This window comes from Lemur catta, chromosome 10, assembly GCF_020740605.2.
Source record: "Lemur catta isolate mLemCat1 chromosome 10, mLemCat1.pri, whole genome shotgun sequence".
NCBI classification, from domain to species: domain Eukaryota; kingdom Metazoa; phylum Chordata; class Mammalia; order Primates; family Lemuridae; genus Lemur; species Lemur catta.
Genome location: NC_059137.1, coordinates 14843191 through 14869502, shown reverse-complemented (window position 1 = coordinate 14869502; position 26312 = coordinate 14843191). Strand labels below are relative to the sequence as shown.

General features: G+C 37.1%; 1 protein-coding gene and 1 non-coding gene across 2 annotated transcripts; one reads left to right on the top strand and one right to left on the bottom strand.

Moving 5' to 3' along the window:
• Positions 1-836: 836 nt before the first annotated feature.
• RAB14 (RAB14, member RAS oncogene family) lies at positions 837-26312 on the bottom strand. The gene is made up of 8 exons (XM_045563060.1): positions 25900-26312; positions 15664-15722; positions 14464-14517; positions 12376-12553; positions 8213-8279; positions 4689-4776; positions 4319-4349; positions 837-3162 (listed from the first exon to the last, which is right to left on the bottom strand). The coding sequence occupies exons 2-8, from the start codon at positions 15713-15715 to the stop codon at positions 2985-2987; spliced, it is 648 nt and encodes a 215-aa protein (XP_045419016.1). The 5' UTR covers positions 15716-15722; positions 25900-26312; the 3' UTR covers positions 837-2984.
• On the top strand, positions 20689-20791 carry LOC123646727. Its single transcript, XR_006737988.1, has one exon. It is a non-coding gene; the product is annotated as a U6 spliceosomal RNA (small nuclear RNA).

Genomic DNA, 26312 nt, shown 5'->3' with positions numbered 1-26312 from the left:
TTTTCCTCTGTTGAAGGAAATGAACTGAAACTATTTGTCTCCAGAAAAAAAGATCACACTTAAAATCGTGGACATATGGGCAAAAAAGTTCTCAAAAATTATGGTCTCATGGAATTAGAGAAAGGATATGATGTATGAAGCCAAACACCTGGTTTCAAAAGACACCTTTCCAAAGAAATTTTACTACCTCTACCTAGGATTATGTGTACACCACCAACCAAAAAAAAAAAAAAAAAAAAAAACAAGGTTACTGCATCAAACACTTTATTATCCATGAAAAAGACTTGAACATTGTACTGGAATGTCTAACGCATAAATAGTACCAAGCACCAATTACTAATCAGAGGGCCTCATAGGTGTGAGGGCAATGAGTAACCCAGAGAAGCAGGTGACCTGCACAAGCAGTAAGCGCTAATGGAATAAAAATTAAAAGAACTTCACATATCTCTCCAAAATGTACTGCCCAGTGTCTGGCACACAGATGTTACAATATAACAATTTGCTCCTCTATTTTTGAGCACCCAAGTTTACTATAGGGGATTATACATGCAAATAATAGAGTTTGGCCCCAAGTACAGTCAAAGGAGAACACTATCAGCCACCAAAATGTGCTGATCTTACACTGAAAAAGGTTGACTGAAATACTGCCAGGGTGATGCAAACACAAGGATAAAACTGTAGCTCAATTACTTAGTGCTGTGGTTTTATATGCTACATATATAGACCTCTCTTTATACAACAAGTAAGGACAATTCTGGAATAAAAACTGACATGCCACGTAATTGCTCACCTGAAGAAAATAAACCCTATTATAGTTCAGAAAATAATGCAACCAATTTTAATTTAATCTAGATACAGGTACTTTATTTACAAATATTTAGATTAATAGCATTTTGTTACATCAAATGAGTACAGCAGTCTGAATAAATCCTTCTGTCACAAAAACAGTAAGACCCACTGTAGCTAACTTTGGGAATCAGGGTATTGCACCTAAACAAGCCGTAGTCTTTAGTTTGTGATTGCTACCTTATATCCCAATGAGTGGTTTGTTTTGTTTTTGTAAATATACACACACACCAGCAGGTCATGGTCCCTGGGTGAATCCCTTGTGATGCAACAGTGTAAGCAAAATGGATCACTTTAACAGAATGGATTCTTTAACAGAACATACCAATCTACTCCAGGAATCTTATTTCTTAAAAAGTTAAACAAAGACAAAAATAGAAATGAGTCCACAAATTAACCAAATCCTATTTTCTGCACATTCCAGTTTTGGCTTTTATTTAACATTGACTATACAATACTCTGGTACCACCACGTGTTTACAACCCAGAAAGATGTACTTTTACGTTAGTGTCTGTAAAGAGGGATTTAAAATGTGTATTTTAAACACAGCAGTTGAACTGAATGCATTTCATATAATATACTGAGGTTTACCTATCCTACTTCAAATAACTTCTCAATTCCCAGCCACCGAACCATAAACTCAATTAGAAATCAATCAACAGAAGTGAAGGACTTAGTAAAACTTAAGTTTGTTGTCTAAATAAATAAGATTGTTTCTCCTGCAATACAGTATTCTTTCAGTGGCCAAACCACCTAGTGCAAAGTAATAACTTACTTTGTATCAGCACAAGCACTGAAACACCATTAGAAACATTTTCCCTTTTACAAAATAATTTATGCCAACATGACATAAAATAGCCCCTCATACTATGAACACAAGGGATATCTTAAATTATTTCACTGTAGTGTTAAAAATGCACAATTTAAAATCCCTTAACAGCAGACCTGTGGTTCTGGCTGTTTGGTTCAGAATCTAACCATTCCAAGAAGATAAAGGTATAAAAGCTTAAAATGTGCAATAATAAACCCAGCCTTTTTTCTTTTTCTATACAGTAAGGCAAGAATGCAGCCTGTAATGCAAAACGTTTACAAAAAGAGAAAAGCAGGTTAGCACATTGTCGATTGCACAAGAACAGTTAAGAAAATCAGCAGGTAAGCAACAGTGTAAGATGGAACAGAATCTGCTAGTGTTAATCCTCTGATGCTAGGAGCTCTTTCCAGCATAATGTCCCCAATCACTGCCAGCACCAAGGGGTGGAGCCAGTACCACTTGTGAACTGCAGTTGTGTCTATTTCCTTGTGTGAAATGGAAGGGAGTAACATGGTCACATATAGGTCATACTGTACAAACTGGTATTTTATACTGTTCCAATGCCAGTAATCAATTTATTTTCTTCATTAAAATAATATACACAGAATGTATTGTTAGTTCGGTTCCTTCAAATTTTATACATATTTACTTTCTGTTAAAGAGAAAAGGATAAAATGGTGTAAAAAAAAGATAAAGCTATTAATTAAGCACAAAACAGAAGATAAATGGATATTTTCCCTGTGCAAGGCTAAGACAGAAGCTAACCTCGTCAAGAAAAATGCCACCCACACAACAGGGAATTTACCCAACACACACACACACACACACACACACACACACACACACACACACAGCAATTATAGGACCCCTTCTCTACCATCAGAAGTCACTTCACAGCAATGAACATATTGGTTACAACAGACATACTTGAACAGTTAAAGATGGGGAGAAAAGCTTAAGATACCATCAAATTAAACCATACAATGAGACAAAGCCTTGCCAAAGAGGGAGGGTAAAAATCATGAAATCCAGCATCAGTGCTCAGTTTAAATCATATATTGGTGACATATCTATCACGAGGACAAGGGGGAAAAAAAAGTCTAGATTTACCATGCAGGAGAGATTACTCTACTTGCCTTTGATAACCTGATTACATCTAGTTGTTTAGCAGTTTAGTATTGTGTTAAACTGTTTTTACAACAGAGTTTTGTTTTTTCTTTTTTAATTAAACCCAGTAAGATGTACAGAAGACAATGAGGCAGTAAAAAGTACTGCTTCCAACAGACAGAGGTGAAAGGTCAAATGAGGGGCCACGGCAAAGAGGTCACTAGCAGCCACAGCCTTCTCTCTGGGGTTGGGGTTCGCTGGTTAGCCGGCCTCCCTGTGGGGCTGAGGGTTTGTGTTGTACACCAGACTCCGCAGCATTCAGATCCAGGCTTCCATCCTGAATGTTCTGATAGATTTTCTTGGCAGCCTCAAGGAAGGCATCTTCTACGTTCTCTCCCCTAAGAGGCAATTGACAATGTTATTCAAGAACCACAGCTTTCTAGAAAAGACAAGACATTATACACTGACCTTTTGCTAACCTGTAGTCAACTGCCATGATGTCTTCAACTTAGCCACTGTCATCTAATAAGAGATTACCAGGAGACTGAGCTAAGTGAACAACATGGGAAAATATTTTCTATGGAAAGCATATAAACATGGTACTAAGAGCCCTTTCTATAAACCCTGTTTGGGTAATTATGTGTTCTAATCATTAAGATGCCTCATTTCTGTGATAACAGAGATGGTACTCCAAACAGAAATGAAATCTCTCCAAACATGCTGAACAGGATTCTAGGATTTGTATGGTCTGTTCAGCGAAGCATGAACTGTGCTGTTTTTATCATGTGATAATGACATAGTCATGCTTAGCCATGGTCACACTTCCATTCTCTTGGGACTAATAGCACAGCCAAGGCTAAACAAAAGCTCTCACCACTGCAAGGCATTTTTTGGCCTAATAAAATGAAGAATGATGATGAGAGTGCTATGGTTCAATAATGGACATGGAAGAACAATTAAGAAATGTTCATTATGCTTCTGAGTAAGACACTGAGTATTTCCTTAAGCCATGCTTTTTAACGTGATCAGAAGTATTATGTAAAGAACAGATTGACCAAGCTTGGGTCTGGGATGGCAAACTCAACCTCAGTTGTGAAAGTCAAACACTTTTGAAATGTAAACACAATTTCATTTATTAACCTAGGCTACAGCCTCCCAAGTAGCTGGGACTAACTACAGGCATGTACCACCATCCCCAGCTAATTTTTTCTATATATTTTTAGTTGTCCAGCTAGTTTCTATTTTTAGTAGAGATGGGGTCTCACTCTTGCTCAGGCTGGTCTCGAACTCCCTAGCTCAAACAATCCACCCACCTCGGCCTCCCAAAGTGCTAGGATTACAGGCGTGAGCCACCGTGTCCGGCCTACAAGTCTTTTAAGTTAACAAAAATTCATATTATTTTGAAATGTGAAGACAGAAAAGGATATTTGCTCATTGTTCTTCCTGCCATATGCATTATACATTATATTATATATACATTAGACTTTTTATATATATGGTTCTACTTTGAGAAACCTGAATATAATCAAAATATGATCTTTTAGCCATACTTACGTTTTTGCACTTGCTTCAAGGAACAATAAGCCTAAAAATAAAATGTGGACTATAATTAGGACATTTCAAACTAAACAAAGGCATTTCTTCAGTAACATCTGAATAAGCTTCCCATCAGATTTCACTCCTCCTACAATAGCATTTTATGAAAGAGTTTGAGATGAAGAACATCTTTATATTTGTCATTAAATAATTATACTACTTCCAACATAAATCTCATAAAAATAAAAACATTTTGTTTTTCCTCATTGAGATTTTTGAAGTTTGCATTTTTTTAAAAATTGTCAAATATTCTACAGTATCAAAATCCCACCTTTACTTAGAAATTATTTCTAACAAATGTGACCATTAATTCTTAAAAGAAACTCACCATTTTCTTCAGCAAACTGTTTGGCTTCTTCATAGGTAACATCTCTCTGTGCCTCCAAATCTGCTTTATTTCCTATGAGAATTATTACCTAATTTGTGATAAAAAAAAAGACATCTTAAAACAAAAGCAATCCTTTAAACCAACCATGCAAATTCTGAAACCCAAAAACCTTGAAAGAAAAAACATATGGGCCTAAAAAGGAAACCAAGAACTAGCAATTACCCACTATGCAGAACTACAGAATCATAAAGTCATTAATACTAACAAGGATCTTGGTAATCATTTCTGTAAAAAGCAGATAGTATATTTTTCAGGTTTGTGGGCCCCATATGGTCTCTGTTGCATTATTCTTTGCTGTTTGTTTTTATCTTTTTACAACCCTTTAAAATTGTAAAAATCATTCTTAGTTTGCAAGCCATTTAAAACTAGGCCATGAGCCAGATGTGGCCCACAGGCCGTACTTTGGTTACACCTGGTCTAGTCTAGTCCAAAGATGATTTATCTAAGATTACCAAGGATCCATGGAAAAGCTCCAGGGGATCTGTGAATGCCCTGAACTTAAGCATAAAATAGTGTAAACATGGACATTCCGTGGCTTTCATCAGAACTTCCAAAGGTTCTGGGACCCTCAAAAAGTTTAAAAACCACTAGGTTCAACTCCTTCAGGGTACAGGTGAAGAAATAAGGCTCAAATAAAGCAAAGGGATTTGCCAAAGGTCACTCAGTGGGTCAGTGGTAGGGAGGACATTAGAACCCAGGCAGAAAGCTCAAACTGTGACTTTCAGACAAATACTGTCCTGCCCCTAGGTAACTATCCCTAGGCAGGACTAAGTTTATAGTACTGGTAACAAATACCTATGTGTGTATCCAGGGGGGGCAGATGGGGGTAGGGGTAGGAGCAGGGGGAGCACGTATGCAGTAAGTTCAAATCTAAGGCAACATATCACACCTACACCCACACTGGAGTCACTTAAAGATACAACTGAAGTTAGGCCAAAGTTAAAGTCAGCTCTACAAAGGTATAAGAAAAAAGTACATTGCTTTGAGAAAAAGCAAAGGCCTTTGGCCTTTATTTTGGGGGTGGGAGGGTTATGGATAAACTGTATACATATATATAAGCTTGTCTGACACCAATTGGTAAAATTCCCCCCCTTCCCCCCCTTCGAAACAGGTATGGTATTCTAGACATGGCTACTTTAGGAATGGATGGTTTTCACTAAAAAGGCACTTCCACCATTAACTTCTTTTTCCATGTGAAATTACAGCTCTTGGCTCTTTCACTTACAAAGATTTGTGTCCAATAAACTAAATAACCATTTTGATCTGAATGTAAACCTTGTGCAAGGACAGCTAAATAGTACAACAAAAGTGAGCAATCTTCAATCACTGTGAACAAGTACCCACTGTAAAGGGAAAGAAATTTTCACATATAGTCCACTAGTCTTTTAAAGATAAAGTAATGACACTTAAAAAGGAAATCAATTTATAGAAAATCAAGTCTGGTAAAATCAGAGTGGCCTAGTGCGGGGCCATTATAAATGACAAGTACTCAAAACAAGGACTATTGCTTCCCCTCCCAATTCACTATGAATTTCCAAACTAGGCTTTCTAACTCCCTAAAAGGGGAGACATAAAGTTGCAAGCTAATTACACAGAGGTACACTACATGCCAGCAACAAAATGAGTACATAACTTCTACCCAGAAATCAAAAGCAACCTTACAGAAAATGTAACATTTGAACTGGACCTTAACAGATTTTTTTTTTTCTTCTGAAGATCTGGTTAGATTTCAAAGGGCACAAATGAGACAGGAAAGACAGTTAATTTTTTATATATATATTCTTCCATGGACCCTCTACAATGAGTTTTGCTTTAACATTTTATTTGAAATAACTATAGACTCACAGAAGCTTAAAAAAATAAGGTCCCATGAACCTTCACCAAGCTTCCCCAATGGCAGCAACTGACGTAACTATACAGTATACTCTCAAAACTAGAAAAGACTTTGGTACAATCTACAGACCTTATTCATATTTCACAGTTTTTACATGCTCTCCTGAGAGAGAGAGAGTGAGTGAGAGTGTGTGTGCTTAGTATATGTAATTTTATCACAGGTGTAGATTTGCGTCTGTAACAGGATACAGAACTGTTGCCTCACTACAAACAAACTGCTTTGTGCTGCCCTCTTTAGTCACCCCACTCCCACCCTCCACTCCCATCGCTAACCCCTAGCAACCACTAATTATTCTCCATTTTGATAATTTTGTCATTTTGAAAATGTTTTATAAATGGAATCACATAGTATATATATAACCTTTTGAGACTGGCTTTTTTTACTCAAATTGTTGCATGCATCACTAATTCATTCCTATGTATGGCTGAGTAGTATTCCACTGTATGGATGTACCAGATCATTTAACCACTCACCTAACAATAGCCAGCTGGGCTGTATCCAGTTTTTGGCTATTGAGTAAAACTGCTATGAACATTCATCTACAGGTTTGTATGTATACCTACAATGGGCTTAATGTGATAATGGAAAGTTTCAGGCACAGTCCCCTAACATGATAGGCAAACAATATAACTGACTCCCAATAGGATTAAATTGCTGTTCCCTGATAAAAGCTAATCCTACCACTGATTACATTATTTACTGAGCCAGGCCTCTGCTAGGTGCTGGGGATGTAATGCAAAGCGAGACACAGGCCTTGTTCTTGTGAAGCTCAGTCAGTCACAGCACAGTGCCCTTCCTCACATTATTCCGGGAAGACTCTCAACAACATCTACTGAAACCTAACCCGCCTGTCCCCAAGGACCAGCTTGAACACCACTCCTCTGTACAGCTGGTTTCTCCAAATGGCACTGACCATCCTAGGCTCCCCCAGCACCGTGCCGGGGAATTCGTATTTCAGTCTACTCTGTAGCATGGTTATCTAGATACTTGCTGGTTCTCTCTCCCTGCTAGTCTATTGACTTCTTGGGACCAAGGACCAACATTTATCTTTGTACACTGCAGAGCCTGGCACAGAGACTGGCCTTTAAAATCTCAATAAATAATTTCCAGTCTGGTTAAGAAGCTAGTTTTTTAAGCATGGAGAACCCTTTTGATTTTTAATTGACATTTTTATTGAGATAACTACAGATTCACATGCAATTGTAAGAAATAGGGAGATCTCTTGTACACTTTACCCAGTTTCCTTCAATGTTAACATTCTATGAAACTAACAGAGCCCTTTTAAAATTATAATTTCAGATTTCATAGTATCCACTTGACACAAGATCACCACCACATTCACATTTTTTAAACCACAAACATGAACAAAAAAATTAAATATAATAAAAGGCAAAATCTGAGATAATGAGAACTGAAAAAAAAAGTTAAACTTTTTTCAATTAATTGAAGAATAAAATAAAGATTTTCTCATTCTTAGTATTTAAATACAAAAATCTCACCAGTAAATGGCTGTCCTTTTCGGTTAACTTAGATCTTAATTTTCTGTATAATAAAATGTCATTTAACTTACAGTATTTGGATTGGTGAGATTCCTTGCATCTGTCAACCAGCTGCTTAAGTGGTTATATGTACTTCTTCTGCAAAAATTAAAGTTTAAATTTGTGACTACCACATAATTGCCATTTAAAGAGAAAAGAAACTTCAACAAATATTTAAAATATATACTTTAATCAATAGATCCTAAAGGAGTATTCTTGCTTTGACTAGTTAATTTGAAGAACAGTTGTGAAATACAATCACATACTTTTCAAAAATCTAGCCAAGCCCATTATTTTTAAATAAATAACTCAATATCCAACAGCTTTGCTAGTTACATGTCAGAAGGAAATTGTTTACATTTAAAAGCACATTGTGAACAGGTCAATACGCAAGCAATGAACAACACAGAAAACTTAGAAAATTCTGCACTCAGAATTTCCAAACTGAAGTCAAAACTAAAATTTTTAAATCATCCACATTTTCAATCACAAAACAGAGACAAACAAGAATCAAAATGCCTAACCAATAACACATTCAATGAAAATATTTTTGTATGTCTTTAAATTTTAATTTTCAATTAGAAACCAAGACAGTCAACACTATTATAAGCTGGCACATAATTCACCTTTCCTTAATAATTAAAGAGTAAACTAAACTATAACCGCATAAAAACTGGCTTTAAAAAGGCATTTAATACATCTGACTGGAAATTCAAGTACCCAGACATCAGAGAAAAAATTTATCCTAACTTTATACTTTTATTTACCAGGCAGCTAAATCATTTGGGATTCAGACTGTCTTATTTATCCACTTTCTCTAAGCAAGAGTTTAAAAACTCAGAGGTTCATTTGCACTAGCCAAATAGGCCCTAAGATGGCCAACAAATCCAAATAATTTACAACATTATACAGAATGGAATCTACCAAAGGGGTCAAGACAACAAAAAAAGGTTAAAAATGTTTCTGATTTACAGACTCACAGAATATTAATCCATCTTACTTATTTACCATCTGAGGAAACAGAAGCCCATAAAGATTTAAAAGACGTCAAAGCCAGGCCTTGAGCCCCTTTACACATAGCATCTGTCCTCCAAGTGTTTCTAGTTTAGCCTTATGAATATATTCCATGCTCTCCAGCTGCCAGCACTCATATAAATTTCAATATTCAAAATATTTAATCCTTTCCCAATGACAACTGATAAGAACTCGTTTCTCAGGTTCTTTTTTCGGTACTTTATCATTTTGTACATAAATCTCCACTTAAATGTCAAAACAAAGATGCCATATAGCAAAATAGCACCTTTCTCCCCCAATGTTTCATAATTTTCTAAGTAAACAATGTTCAAATATCATTTTTACTTATTTATTTTTTAGTTTTTGTAGAGATAGGGTCTCACCGCTATGTTGCCCAGGCTGGTCTTGACAAGCAATCCTCCTGCCTCAGCCTTCCAAAGTGCTGGGCTTACAGGCATAAGCCACTGTGCCCAGAGCAAGTATCATTTTTAAAAAGCACAAGCCTTATCACTGTACAATATTTGTAGTAACTGGCATACCTTGATTTTACATAATTATGTTTTACTTCATGAACAAACTTTAAATAAGTCTAAACATTTATGCTGATTTTGATGAATTTAAAATTTCAAAGCTGGCAAGGAAAGTGACATAAAAAAACCTTTGTAAGTACTATCGTATCAAGATCTTGTAAACCACATTATTTACAGGTACCATAGCTTCTGCCAATGATTCTGGTAGTTACGCTAGTAACTTAAAATTCAATTTAAAATATTATAATGATAATTTTAAATCTATAAATAAATACTCATTAACTGATGGTACTAGTGCTAAAAAAATGCTAAAATTTTCCTAACATTGGTGTGGATGTTAGATATATCAAATTGATATGGCAAAAAACTGTGAGGGCTATGCCGTCAATCTAGAAAAGCACCCTGTAACAATTAGAGTTAACGCCAAGAATGAAAAGTATAATTCTTTTAAGTTTGCAAAATGTCAAGGATCAAAACAGAAAAAAAACTGGTATCATGACTCTAACATCAAAAGTATCACCGAGTCAAGAAAGCACCTGTCTAGGCCAGGCAAGGTGGCTCACGCCTGTAATCCTAGCACTCTGGGAGGCTGAGGCGGGAGGACTGCTTGAGGTCAGTAGTTCAAGACCAGCCTGAGCAAGAGGGAGATTCTGTCTCTACTAAAAATAGAAAAATTAGCCGGACATCATGGTGCATGCCTGTAGTCCCAGCTACTCAGGAGGCTCAGGCAAGAGGATCACCTGAGCCTAGGAGTTTGAGGTTGCAGTGAGCTATGATGACGCTACTGCACTCTGGCCTGGGTGACAGAGCAAAAAAAAAAAAAAACACCTGTCTAAAGTCTGAAGTACTTTTTCCAATAAGTTTTATTAAGACATAATGAACATATCATAAAGCTTGCCGTTTTAAAGTATATAACTTAGTTATTTTTAGTACATTCACAAAGTTGTACACTGATCACCCCTCTCTAATTCTAGAACATTTTCATCACCCCAAAGAGAAACAAACCCCTATACCCAATAGAATTCACTTCCCAAACCCTAGCAATCCACTTTCTGTCTCTACAAATTTACCTATTCTGGATATTTCATAAATGAAATCATACAATATGTGCCCTTTCTGTGTCTGGCTTCTTTCACTTAGCATATTTTCAAGTATTATCCACATTGTAGCATGTATTAGTACTTTTTCCTTTTTATAGCTGAATAACATTCCATCATACGGATATATCATGTCATGTTTATCCATTTAGTTGAAGGACATTTCAGTTGTTTCCAAATGAAATACTTTTGATGAAGAGATACAAATCTTACACCAAAGTATTTACTGTGCTTAAAAGGTACATTTAAAAGAAAAAACATTTTAAGCACACATCACTATATTTAAATTTTATTAAAAATGCATGGAGTTTTTAATTATGTGAAATCTTCAGAAATACATTCCACATTTTTAAAATGAGACAATTCCATATAGATGGCCAAGTTCCTTAACAGTCTTTCCACTATTTCTATATTTCCTACTATTTACTGATCATGTTACTAATTGCCTGGCCACAGTGAAGAGCATTAAGGCTTGTTTCACTTTGTTTTGCTCTGAGATCACCCAATTCCAGAATTTACTGAAATTTTAAGCACTATAATTATAATCAGCCACTATCTTTATTCTAAGGCATCCCAAAATACGTTCCTCAATAAAATAAGCGTAGGAAACACCAAATTTAACAAAGTTAAACAGTAAAGAATTTCTTTACTGCAGAACTTCTCAGGGTCCTAATATGCTAACTTGCACTGTGACGCTTGAAGAGGCAACAGTATAAAGCATTTTCCAAAGGAAATATGCTTGAAAGTCTAATTATCACTTGGTCCCACTCACCCATCTCTACCCCCAAAAAAGAGTCACGCTGCTTTTTACTGGTGCTTTGCATCAACATGAAAGGTGATCCAGTTCATTTTCCACCTTATAGTAGACAAACAGCACAGTTTGAACGAAATAGCACAGTTTTCCGTGTTCTCCAAAGCCAAACCTTTACATACAGTTTTGTTTCTTTTTATCAAGTGCTTTGAGTTTCCAGAAACAGCTATGTTGAAGTAAATTTGATCTTGCCACATGCAGTATTTGAAGTCACTTTAATCCATTTTAAGACATAAAAAAATTAAGTAAATGAACAATTAAATACTCAAAACCTTCAGGTACAAGCATAGAACTTTTTATAATTTCCAATGCTGGATTAGCAGAACTATTTAATTCTTTGCTTGGCCTTACTTTGAGAAGGTGTAAACTTTAACACTAGAAACTGAATAGAGTAAGTAACTCCCCAAGACTTGTTTGCTTTTTACTGAAAAGAACAGTTTCATGTAAAATATTATTTCTCCTCAAATAATTCAACTGACGCTGCTTTTCAAACTATATTCTTCTACTAGCTCTACCCATCATCTCCCTAAAGTTTTTCTTCAGTCATACTGACTTTCAGAAAAGAAAACAAACATGTTATAATCAAGTTTTACATAGCAACTTATAGAGAAGAAACCCAAATAAGTTCATTTACAGTCATACAATTACAAACGAAAGAATATCTAAATCAATTTTTTTAAAAATTACCCAAAATAGATTTTTTTCCCCCAAGTATGAAGGTTGAAAAATGATTAATCTCTTACCTAGTGATATCATACACCATAAGGGCTCCTGCAGCTCCTCTGTAGTAGCTTCGTGTAACAGCCCTAAACCGTTCCTGTCCTGCTGTATCCCAGATCTGCAGTTTGATTTTTTGGCCACTAACTTCGATTATTCTTGTACCAAATTCAACACCAATTGTATGAGGACAATCAGCCATAACTGTTAGAAAGGAAAAAAAATATATCCCAACTTAGAAGACTTCAAATTAAAGAACTAGTGAAGAAAAATCCACTGAATAATTAAATGATTTACTGATACTAATGGGCTAGAAACAGACTAAACCTACCACTGGAAACAAAAATTAGCGAAGACCCAGAAGTAAGGAGAGAAATGTGACTGGACTAAAATGAGTGCCAGCAAACCTCTGGAAAGGACCAAACAGTAAATATTTTAAAGTTTTCAGGCCAAAAGGTCTCTGTCACAACCGTTCAACTGAAACAGGCAGTGACTGGATTCGGCCTACTGGCCACAGTTTGTTGACCCCTCAACTGAAAGAATCTTCTAAGTAAAAATAAGGATTTTAATAAACACGTCAGGCCAGGCGCGGTGGGTCATGCCTGTAATCCTAGCACTCTGGGAGGCCGAGGTGGGTGGATTGTTTGAGCTCAGGAGTTCGAGACCAGCCTGAGCAAGAGTGAGACCGCATTTCTACTAAAAAATAGAAAGAAGTTATCTGGACAACTAAATATACATAGAAAAAATTAGCCGGGCATGGTGGCGCATGCCTGTAGTCCCAGCTCCTCGGGAGGCTGAGGCAGAAGGATTGCTTGAGCCCAGGAGTTTGATGTTGCTGTGAGCTAGGCTGACACCACGGCGCTCTAGCCCAGGCAACAGAGCGAGACTCTGTCTCCAAAAATAAAATAAATAAACAAACACGTCACAATATCAGTATTATCCTATTTAGCTTTCTGACAATCATTACCTATAAATAAATCAATCAATGGTCTTGGGACTCTGGGAGTAGTTAGTCAAACAAATTTTTATCCTAGAAAATATTAACATGTCTCAAAGAAAATCATCATGCTTTAATATATACTTATTACACAATGACAAGTTATATATGTTTAAGCCAATAGAACAAATTTATTAGCCCTTCCCTTACAATTAGGCCACTTAAAACCTAAACCCACTATTCTCCAGTACAGGTACACAGACCACACTGGACACTTCATAAAACATTACATCAAACCTCTGTGGTAAGCAGCACAAAAATGCTGAAGAAATAATTTCAACTATATAGGAAGGCTTTCAATTGCATTTAGCATATCAGTTACAACAAATTGGCCCCTTCCCCTATCACCCATGACAGTAGAAAGAATTCCATTTTAAGTATTTCATATCTATTAGTTATTTAACAAATGATATATCCAGCAAATCTCCCCTAATAAGATAATCAATTTCTGTAACAGAAAGAAAAAGATGACTTGAATTTGACATTATCCTATGCATTTAAAAAAAATTAACTTAGGCCGGGCGCGGTGGCTCACGCCTGTAATCCTAGCACTCTGGGAGGCCGAGGCGGGTGGATTGTTTGAGCTCAGGAGTTCGAGACCAGCCTGAGCAAGAGCGAGACCCCGTCTCTACTAAAAATAGAAAGAAATTATCTGACCAACTAAAAAATATATATAGAAAAAAATTAGCCGGGCATGGTGGCGCATGCCTGTAGTCTCAGCTACTTGGGAGGCTGAGGCAGGAGGATCGCTTGAGCCCAGGAGTTTGAGGTTGCTGTGAGCTAGGCTGAGGCCACAGCACTCACTCTAGCCCGGGCAACAGAGAAAGACTCTGTCTCAAAAAAAAAAAAAAAAAATTAACTTTACATTTTTACCACCAAGAAATCTAAACAAGTGAATCCAATTATATAATGAGTACAAAAATCAACACTCTAAAATATATTGGTGTATGTCATTTCATCTGTACCTATTAAAAACTCACTGTACCTTAAGACTAAAGTGCCAATATAGGGAAAGGTGGTATTTAAATGCATAAAAAATACTGAAAATAACACTTTTTAAAAAGCAAAAACATGATAATAAAGAAAACTATTGTTTTACCTCACATATTGAACTTACATTTTTTTTCTGTAAATTGATGCAGCAAGCAAGATTTTCCTACTCCCATGTCCCCTGTTTAAAAAAAGAAAGTTTCAGGTGACAGTTATATTTCTTAATTTTATGTTCTTATAATTATAGGCAATGATTGCTATACTCGTACTATATCACATCCCAAGTTTCTGGAACACAGAAAAACTGTACTTCCCTACTTTATAATGGATTCAAAAGATCTTAGGTCAGTTTTCACTGTGATATACAAATTGACTCTTCCCAACCTTCAGCAGTGACAGAATTTGGTTATAAATTACTATGTTAATAAATAATCACCAGCTGGGAAGTGCTTTTTAAGAGAGAAATTATTGTAATGGTATTTTTTACTTTGGGCTATATCAAAGTTTTGTTTTGTTTTTTCCCTTAACCCATGCATATAAGTAAAAGATTCCTAAGAATGACAAATAGGGTAGCATATAACAAGCATAAATAACCTGAGTTTTGGAAGCTTGATTCACTAGGTCCCTGTCTCATCTCATATTTCTCGCAAAATTCCATAAAAGAAAAAGATTTGCACTATATGAAAGCCAATAATAGAACAGGTATCTCTGACTGTACTATAGCAATTTTAACCCTCGGTGAAGGAAACATTATAAAGTCACGTAAGCTCAACATTAAAGTAAACTGTTCTAATGTGAATAATTCACTGAAAAGCATCTGTACTTTAAAATGTACTCTTATAACTATGCTTGCATAAACAACATTAAGACTTTTAATTTGAGAAAAATCTTAAAATTTAAGGGAAAAACACCAATTGAGGGAAATATTATATTTTATGTATATTATACAACTTATTCTGAATCAAACAATATTCTCTACCAATTTTTGGAACCTGGAGATTCCGAGGACTTTCATGGTATTTTTGGAACGTTTCAGCACTCCTAGGACATTATCTCATTATCCCAATATCAACAAGCTTTCAAGCAGCCCTCAAGAACAACCAACATCAAATCACAAAGTACCCAGCACTGTACTATAGAAGTATCCAGGGTCACAATGCAAAAGGTACATTGTTAATGCAAAAATAAATCTTATTAAATAAAGCACCTTTAGTTTTACAGTGAGAAAAATCACTCCTTCAGAAGTCATATTGCTTAAGTATTAGTACATAAATATTTGTACGTGAACCTTCTTTGTGTAACAAGAGTGTAATTTAAATAAACTTACCAATAATTATATATTTAAAGATGTAAGAGTAGTTGTATGGTGCAGTTGCCATGGTGGCACTAAAAACAAAGAAAATTGTGTTACTTCAGAAGAAAAGTATACACACAAGTTATTCAAACTGATCACTGCTATCCTTTAAAGATATATAAGATAAAGCACACTGAATACAAACAAAATGTTTGTTACAATAAGTCATAATAAAATTGTATTTCCCAAATTGATCAAATACACAAATCCTCTTAGATGAATTATGTTTTAACATTCTCATGCATTATCCATAGAAACTTGAGAAACTGTCCAGGCACAGTGGCTCATGCTTATGTATCTCTGCACTTTGGGAGACTGAGGAGGGAGGATTGGATTGCTTGAGGCCAGAGTTCAAGACCAGCCTGGGCAACACAGCAAGACCCGTCTCTACAAAAATAGTAAGAATTAGCCAGACATGGTGGCATGCACTTGTAGTCCCAGCTACTTAGGAGGCTGACGCAGGAAGATCATTTGAGCACAGGAGTTGGAGGCTGCAATGAGCTAAGAATCCCACCCACTATGCTCCAGCCTGGGCAAATAAGAAAGACCCTGTCTCAAAAATAAAATAAAAAACCACCAAAAAAAGAGAAACCATTTACACCGAAACAATTCCAATATTTCACTTTAGGAAACATCCAATAAAAAATATTACTCTGGAAAATTTGAAACAAAAGAAGTCTTCATAAAGTTAAACATCATTATGAATAGTCCCCTCCCCTCTCCCTCTAAAGTTCCCTTCACTGTTAACTGATCAAGTGAGTTACTGATTGTATACTTGTTCAGAACCCTGATTTTAAACAGAATGGTATAAAAAGGAATTATTAACTTATAAACAAAATAACTTTTTACTCTACTTTAAATCAATTGTTAGCAAAGCATCCAAAGAAAGCAATCATGATTTCCAAACAAAATTAATGTTAGAATTAAATTGAATCACATGAAACTGTTATTCCTATAGATTTAAGTCAATTATTATTGGCAATTTCATAGGCTCAACCAAATACAGGACTTGCAGATTAACAATATATTAGGTGCTTGCTATATAATATTCTAGGAGCTGAGAGAACTAATGCCATAAAATTGTATTTGTGGTTGTAAAATTTGGAAGTTTTTATATTAGAAGATATTCCAAAAGATCACAGCCCATTCCCTATCCTCACACAGACTTAACCTGAAAAATTCTAATTTCTCTCCTACTTAAAAAAAAAAAACTCTCCAATTTATTCAAATTAATGCCTTGAATGTGTCAGACATTGTGCTAGGTGCTAGAGAAACAAGGGATGAATTCTTGTAATAACTTCTAATAAAGTTTATTCTCAAACTAGCATTCAGCTTAAGACAAAAGTTCTTTATATATATATAAAGATTTAACCCCATTTTTAAAAATTTGATTCGTAGTATTTTTTATTTCAGCTTATTATGGGGATACAAAAGTTCAGGTTATATATATTACCCATGCCCCCCGCCGCCCCCCACCCCCGAGTCTGAGCTTTAAGCGTGTCCATTCCCCAGACAGTGTGCATCACACTCATGATGTAGGTATACACCCATCCCCTCCCCCCACCCCCCACCTCTGTCCGATGCCCAATTGGTGTTATTCCCAAATGTGCACCTAGGTGATGATCAGGGAAACCAATTTGCTGGTGAGTACATGTGGTGCTTATTTTTCCATTCTTGGGATACTTCACTTAATAGAATGGGTTCCAACTCTCTCCAGGAGAACAAAAGAGATGCCATATCACCATTATTTCTTATAGCTGAGTAATACTCCATGGTATACATATACCACATTTTACTAATCCATTCATGAATTGATGGGCATTTGGGTTGTTTCCACATCTTTGCAATTGTGAATTGTGCTGCTACAAACATTCGGGTGCAGGTGTCTTTTTTATAGAATGACTTTTGTTCTTCTGGGTAGATGCCAAATAATGGGATTGCTAGATTGAATGGTAGGTCTCCTTGAATCTGTTTAAGGTATCTCCATATTGCTTTCCACAGGGGTTGCACTAGTTTACAGTCCCACCAGCAGTGTATGAGTGTTCCTGTGTCTCTGCAACCACGCCAACATGTATTGTTTTGGGACTTTTTGATAAAGGTCATTCTCACTGGAGTTAAGTGATTCACAGTATTTTTTAATCTGGTTTTTACTGTTTGTCAATGTCACATTACACAAGGCTGACATCTGATACCATTGCTGACATTTATTTACTGAATTTATTACCATGTACCATATACCATATTTCACTAAAAGTTCTATATAACTAATAAAATTTAATCTGTAGAAAGAACATATATTTTAAAGAGTGAATTATTTTATCAGGGAAGAGAAAGTTGTTAATTACAACAAATTATTAAACAATCACTTTACACAATACAGTCTTCTCATTTACAATCACTTTACACAATACAGTCTTCTCATTTAGCTGTATGCATTACACTGAGCAAAAGTAGATGCCATGCTATAATACATTCCAGCTTGGCATGTTCCAACATATTTATAATCAGTCTTCTGTATCACAGAAAACTCCCTTAACCAGTTCTTTCAGGGAAAGGAGTTTTTCTGGTTAGATTTACTCCAATTCTGAACATTGTAATAATTTTATTCCTTTTTCCAGACATAAGAACTCAAAACTTATTTGAACTTAGGCCAGGTGCAGTGGCTCATGCCTGTAATCCCAGGACTTTGGGAGGCTGAGGCAGGAAGATTGTTTGAGGCCAGGAGTTTGAGACCAGCCTGGGCAACACAGTAAGACCCCATTTCTACAAAAAATTAAAAAATTAGCCAGATGTGTTGGCAGATGCCTGTAGTCCCAGTGTCTCAGGAGGCTAAGGTGGGAGGACTGCTTGAGCTCAAGAGTTTTTGAGTTTAGTGAGCTATGATCGGGGCCACTACACTCCAGCATGGGAGACAGTGAGATGCTGCCTCTAAAAAAAAAAAAAAAAGAATGAACTAGGTCCTGAGGCTAAAATTGGTCTGGATTATTCACCACTTCTCTAACCCAGATGCCAAATACAGAGAGAAAAATAATCTTACATTAAAAATGATATTTAAAGGTTATTAACTCCATAACCTGCATTCTTCCCAGACTCTTTTCTTCTAATTAACTTTTAACTCCTCTTCTAAACTCTTCTTTCCCCATTCAAACGTAGGTAAAAGTAATCACTTAGCCACCTTCAAATTACTGTTTCTCTTGTGCTCTTCCCTTGACTTTCCTATTTCCATTCCTTCTTCTAACTAAAAGTTGTGGCTGTACATACTTTGCTTCCTTCCACTATGGCAGCTAACAATTCCAATTTCTTCTTCAACTGCTCTGAAGACTAATCATGAAATTATAACCCAATTCTAGTTGTACTCATTTGTGTACCAGCTAATTATCATCCAAAGCATTCAGTAATTAAATATCTGAGAACACTAACTTTGAAAAAAATTTTTAATTACAAGCAATATAGCAGAAATCATTTCCAAATAAAAGAAATGATCACTATTTCAGATTGAATACCAGCACTTTGTCTCCACCTCACCATACAATTTTCTGGTTCAAGTTTCTTAAAAAATCACACATAAAAACCCTAAAAGCAGACTTGAAGGAAAACTATTCAAACTTACGAATTTCAGTAGACAAAGAAGGCAGACCTAAAACAGTTCCTCTCTTTCTTATTCTAAGAAGATACTGGCTAGGTTTACATATATTCCCATAGTTTATTGATACATTCAGTCAAAATTATGTATTTGCAGAACTATACTCAGTGAACCCTTTAAACATTAACTATGCTTAATACTGCTTGAACAAAGGATTTCTCAACCTCATTTCTTCAACATGAAACATACCACAGTTGAGGTGAGGAATGTATTTTTACCTAGCTTTAGAATGGGGGAAAAAAGTTTTTCCCCTATTATTTCCCGTTATTTAAGAGTGCTTTTGTTTTACTTAGAGAACTCAACAGTCCAAAAAAAGGACAAGAAATGTTAGTTTAGTTGAAACACTCCGAAAACATGAGTCCACTCAACACTAACAATCTCCACTAATTAAAAAAAAAAACCTTAGTAATATTTTATAACTTGTATGTAACTACTAGGGTGATTAAAATCACTTTCTTCCACATTTTACAAAAAGCATCTGAATAAAGTTCATATGTAAATAAGATCTCCTTTAATGCCTTAGATTTCTTTAAGAAAAAAAGAGTACTACATTTCAGACAACAGGCATCATTAAATACATAATGAACTTGTAAACTAATAACAAAAACAATTTTTATAGTTACCATTTATTGCATACTTAACATATGCCAAGCAATGTGCTAAATACTTCACATGCAATTTCATTTAATCCCTACTATTATCTGTGCAATACAGTTACTATTATCCTCATATTACAGATGAGGAAATAGACTCAACAGGTAACATGTCCAGATCACACAGTCAAATCTGTACTAAGCCTAGGACTGTCTCCACTGCAGAGTCCCCCCTTAACCACTATACCATCCTGCCTCCTCCACATGTTTAGGAGATGTACCATGAAGCTCTATAGTATTCACTCACTTGGTTCTAATATTCTAAATAAGAAGTACCAAATAATTACATTCAGAAGATGCTGTGATCAGAACTTACAGACACAGATGAATGGTAATACTAGTAATAATAATTTATAATACTGTAATTTATCTACTTACAAAAAAGTTTCTTAAGGGAACTAATATTTGAGAGTAAACCATGTGATGATGATCTATACTACTTTTCACTACACTGTCTTTTATAATTCTTAATTCTCACAACTTTGCAGAGTCATTATCATCATATCCATGCAAAAACTGAAGAAATTGAGATTTGGAGAAATTCACTAATTTGGCCAGGGTTACAAAGTTAGTAAATGGGAACTTGAATCCAAACCTGTTTCCAAAGACCATGACTTTCCCTACCTAAGGTAGTTCATTACAGACATATTCAGATACACTGATAAAATAAAAGCAAAAAATCAAAATTAGAAAAAGAGGGAGGTGCTCGCTTCATAGCACATATACTAAAATTGGAATGATACAGAGATTAGCATGGCGCCTGCGCAAGGATGACACGCAAATTCGTGAAGCGTTCCATATTTAAAAAAAAAAAAAAGAGGGAGGATAATTATACTAAAAACTTAGAGTAACAGTGTTACTATCAGTTCGTGTAAAATTTAGCTTTAAACTTCCTGGTGGTCGGCTGGCGCGGTGGCTCACGCCTATAATCCTAGCACTCTGGGAGGCCGAGGCAGGTGGATTGTTTGAGCTCAGGAGTTCGAGACCAGCCTGAGCAAGAGCGAGACCCTGTCTCTACTAAAAATAGAAATTAGCTGGACAATAAAAATATATAGAAAAAATTAGCCAGGCATGGTGGCGCACGCCTGTAGTCCCAGCTACTCAGGAAGCTGAGGCAGGAGGATCGCTTAAGCCCAGGAGTTTGAGGTTGCTGTGAGCTAAGCTGATGCCAGGGCACTCTAGTCCAGGGAACAGAGTGAGACTCTGTCTCAAAAAAAAAAAAAAAACTTCCTGGTTGTCAAGAGAAATGTTTACTAAATGCATAGTAAACACCAATAATTGTTGTACCATGTGTTCAAGTGGCCCCTTTAAAATATTAATTAACTATGCTTAATATTGGTTTAACAAAGAATTTCTCAACCTCATCTCCTAAACATGAAATATACCACTGTTGAGAAATATATTTAAAAATGGGGTATGCCATCACATAAAACTCAGCCTCATATTTTTTTTGTCACTCAACAAAACCATGGATGTATTTCCACATCAATACACTTAAACCTAAATTGTTACTAAACACATATTAAAGATTAATCATTGTTACGACAAAAATAGAATGCATGGTCTCTATTTACTGACTCAGACACCTTCCCAAATAAGATTATACAGACATATAAATGAATGCTTTTGAAATGTGCAGGTACAGATGTGAAGGTAAACACTTTCATACACTCTGCTGTGGAAGACTGAAATTCCGCAACATTTTTGGAAAGTAATCAGTATTATTAAAATTCTTAAAAATAATTCAAAGCATCCTTTGGGCCCAGAAATCTACTTAGAAATATCTTACAGAAACAAAAGCTTCAGTCTACAAGGCTATAGGTGCATTTAATACACCATTTTTATAGCAAAAAAGCTGGAAATAATGTACAATCTCATCAACAAGGAAATGACAGAATGAAGTATATCTGTATTATGAAATATGCATCTAGTTTAAAAACCACTTAGGGACTGGGCACAGTGGCTCACACCTGTAATCCACCACCTTGGAGGCTGAGGTGGGAGGATCACTTCAGGCCAGGAGTTCCAAACCAGCCACATAGTGAGACCCTGTTGCTACAAAAAATTTAAAAATTAGCCAGCAGTAGTGGTGAGAGCCTGTAGTCCTAGACAGAGGCTGAGGTAGGAGGATCACTTGAGCCCAGAAGTTCAACATTGTAGTGAGCTATGATCATACCACTTCACTCCAACAATTTGGACAACAAGGACAGACCCTGGTCTCTTAAGATAAAAAAAAAAAAAAAAAAAAATTAGATTTACATGCATTTACTGGGAAATACATCCATGATTTTGTTAAGTGAAAAAAAAGCATGTTGCAGAGTTCTATGCAATAGCATACCCCATTTTCAAACACATACACACTCAATCCCATATGCATATAAAATGAAAGAATACACACCAAACTGTGAAAAATGAATACATGGGCTGAGAGGAGAAAAGGGAAGAGGGAAATTAATTTTCTTTATACATCCCTGCACTGACTTCTTATAATGAGCACGTAATATATTCATTTGGTAATATGTTCTAAAATATACAAAGTAGAGAAAATAAAGGACTGATAAATATTTACAAAGCACTTTTCTATATAATTCTTACACAGGTTAAAGAATAACCAAACCAAAAAAAACCTCCCACTCATAACATTTCCAACATTATTTCTGCATTTACTGATAATAAGGGGAACATCAGATGAAGCCAGTCATATGTCTGACCTCAAAATAAAAAACTAACATCCAATAGTAGAAGGTATTTATTTTTTGCTTAACTCCTTACTGTGAACACTTATGCACTGACTTTCACAACTGTTATACAGCTATTTTATTCTACTCCTTAGATCCTATGATATTACTACATAATTTTTACATAGCTGATTCAAGACCTAACAATGGGGGAAAAAAACCACCTACTAAATATTCCAGGTAATTTAAATTCTTATCCTCATTATTTCAATTGGTAAGTTTGTTTTTTTATTTTACTTGCAAGACATTTTGTTAAAAACACCATAACCAAGATAGACTGCTTTTGAGATTCCAACACAAAATATTTGTTGAGTATCTACTAAGCTCAAAGCATTATGCTAGACTTTGACAATATAGTGATCAAAAAAAACAACATTGTCTCTGCCTTCATGGAACTCAAGAATAGAAGCATTCCGATTTGCTTAGAGGCCCACTAAAGTGGAATGCTACCTGATTTGTCAGTCAGGTGAACACAAAACTTCTGCAGTTAATCTAATAACCTAAACAAAATGAGTGGTCAATTTCCTTTTCTCAAAAGTAGTACAACCTCTGAAAATAACCCGCCCACTTATTCAGGCCCACTTAAAAAAACAAACTTCCCTTTTGACAAGTTATTTAATGACATATTTTTATATGATGTGAATGATAAAAAAATAACTGGATTGCTTAGTATGTCAAGAGAAAGGCAAATCTTCTAATTAATTATGATGGCATGCTATATACAGGAAATGAAGTACTCCAATACTGTACCTCTGTTCTCAGAAGTACTTTAAAAAAAAAAAAAAATGCCAAAAAAACCTTACACTTATACTGCACTTACAACTAGAGTTAAGAGGATTAATAATAGTGAAAATTTTACTGATAGCATGACATCTGAGATTGCTTCAAAATAATTTGGCAGGGAAGAGGCAAGTGTGTATAGATGAAATAAGACTGATCACTGTCGACACTGGCTGATTGGTAAATGAATGTTCGATATGTACTTTATTTTGTATACATTTAAAATTGTCTAGAATGAAAAGTTTTTAAAAAGTACAGTATCTCTATTTGTAATTTCTTGTCTTCAGCTATGCCTAGCATTTTTAACCACATAAAAATTTTCAACCTTTTAAAAAAAAACTCTTAACTGCCCTAGCCTTAACCAAGTTTCCTCCAATAGTACATCTTACTATTATTACACAAAGATATTTGATACTGATAAAAATCAGTTGTGAACATTCCAAATTCTGTTGCAAAGTTGAAGTATGCAACAATTATAAAGTTTAACATGAAATATAAAAAGCAAAAACTTTTAAAAATGTAGCTTTAATACCAAGGATTTTTTTAACAGCTATTAGTATATAAAGTTATATATCTTCACAATATTGCCATTTACTCAGTGCCTAATACATGTCAGCTACCTTATAAACAATCTCTCATCTTAAAAACTCATTTTACAAATAAGGAAACCAAGTCAAAGAAGTGATATACCCTTTGGTCATATACTACTAAATGGAGAGCTAGCATTAAGGCCCAGGTCTAACTCTACAGCTCTCCAAACCAATCATTCAACAGATTAAACACCTACTATGTGCCTGGCATCGTTACAGGCATTCGAGCACTTACCGTACACCAATCAACAATTAAGGGCTTTCTTTAAACCCCATTTAATCCTAGCAGCAACTCTAAGTTAAGATGTAGGTACAATCTTTCCCGTTTATAGACAAGGACACTGAGTCTGAGAGGTTAAGTAACTTGCTTGAGATCACTTAACTAACTAGGAAGTGGCAGTACTGGAGTGGCAACCCTTGGCAGTATGACTCCAAAACTCTTAACCACTGCATGCCTCAAGGCATGACGAAGTAAAACCGACTAAGCAGAACTCTGGAGAAAAATTCTGAAAAGGCTTGGGGAATAGAGGTGGAAGCTGATTGCAAAGTCAAATTATTAACCACATTTACATAAAAGGCAGTTCGAATAGTAATGAAATAACCAGTAAACTTTGCAAGAGTTCAAATCTGGGCTCTGACAATTACCATGGGACCACGAGGAAAGCACCTGCCCTCTCAGAACTTTTCTCCATATATAAAATGGAAATCCTGCCATCCCTCCTCTGGGGTTGTGAGCATGAGGATTTGCCAGTGTAGAGGCTGCCATGATGAACTTTAGGTTATGAAGGGGTAATCAGCTGTCACCCAATGCAAAGAGAAGAAGAAAGGAATTAAGTTGTAGCTAACATTTGAAATGGTCATGTCTGTAAACGTAGCCTAACTTTGAGTGTAGCACAGAAAACACCAGCCACAGTGTGGGGAGAAGCCAGTTTCTATGCACCATCATTAGCCATCCACATCACAACTTCAGGCCTCTCAGTCTCCTCATTTATAAAATAGCGACAACTCAACTTATTTCCAAGGACTACGCAAGGCAAGATAAATATGTATGAAGACACCTAAATCCGTGCCTGGCACACAGTAGACAACATACCCTCGAAACACTGTTGTTCTGTCGTCTAGTTCTACAAATGCCAAAACTTTTTCTTCACTATTTTTAGATACTATGTAGGTGCAGAGCCTCCTAAGATGTCCACGGGCCTTATACAGACCCACCAAAACCAGAACCTCAAAGGCACAGGCCCACAAACCCCGTCCCAGCCCGGGTCCAGAGACAGGTTCCCCGCATCTTCAAGGACACCGGAGCTAGTCCAAGATGCCGCCGAGGCTGCGAGGTGCTGCCTTTCGTACTCAGGGCCCACGGGACGGGAACGCCACGGCCGGGGCTGGCGGGCTGCAAGGCGGCGCGGCGCGCGTGGGTAAACACTGCGGAGGCGGTCTGCAGCCGCGGGGAAAGGCGGCGAGGAGAGAGGGCCTGCGGGAGATGCGGTCCTGCCCGGCTGGGCCAAGGAGGCGAGGCCAGAACACACCCTTCCCCGCACGCCTCGGAGCTCTCCGCCGGGTGGGGAGGACGAGGCAGCCTGGGCTGGAACAGAGCGAGGGGACACCTCCGCCCCCGCACGGGCGTCCTGTCAGGCCGGCGCCGCGGCGCTCCCGGCCGCCCCCCGGGCTCGCCGCGGCCTGACGGGCCCGGGCCCCTGGGCGCCGCCCGCGCGGCCCGGCTCTCCGCCGTCCCCACCCGCGTCCCTCGGAGGAGCCGGGCGAGGCGGCGCGGCCGGACGGACACTGCGGAAGGCCTGAGTTACCTCGGGGGTTGCTGGTGGCTGGGCAGCTTTCCGGGCGGGAGGGGGGCGTCAGGACGAGGAAAAGGAGTGCGGTCGCTGCGGGAGGCGGGGCGGCGGCGGTCGGCCGAGGCCCCGGCAGACAGGCGGGCTGGTCAAGAGGCGCACCCGTGCCGGAGGCGGTAGTGGTGGCAGCGGCGACTGCTCCTGCGGCTCCCTCAGGATCTTCCTCGGGCTGGTCCAAGATGGCGGCGCTCCCTGCACAGGGTTTCCTGTCACCCTCGCAATGGGCCGGACCACAAAAGAAGGGGGGGAAAGTGCGCGCGCAGCTGGCGGAGCCCGGAAGAGGGTGGCCGAAGCCGGTTTGCTAGCCACGCCCCTTCCTCGGTCCTCCCCTCTGGACTCGTCGCGCCGCCGCCGAGGCCCGCCCCACTGGC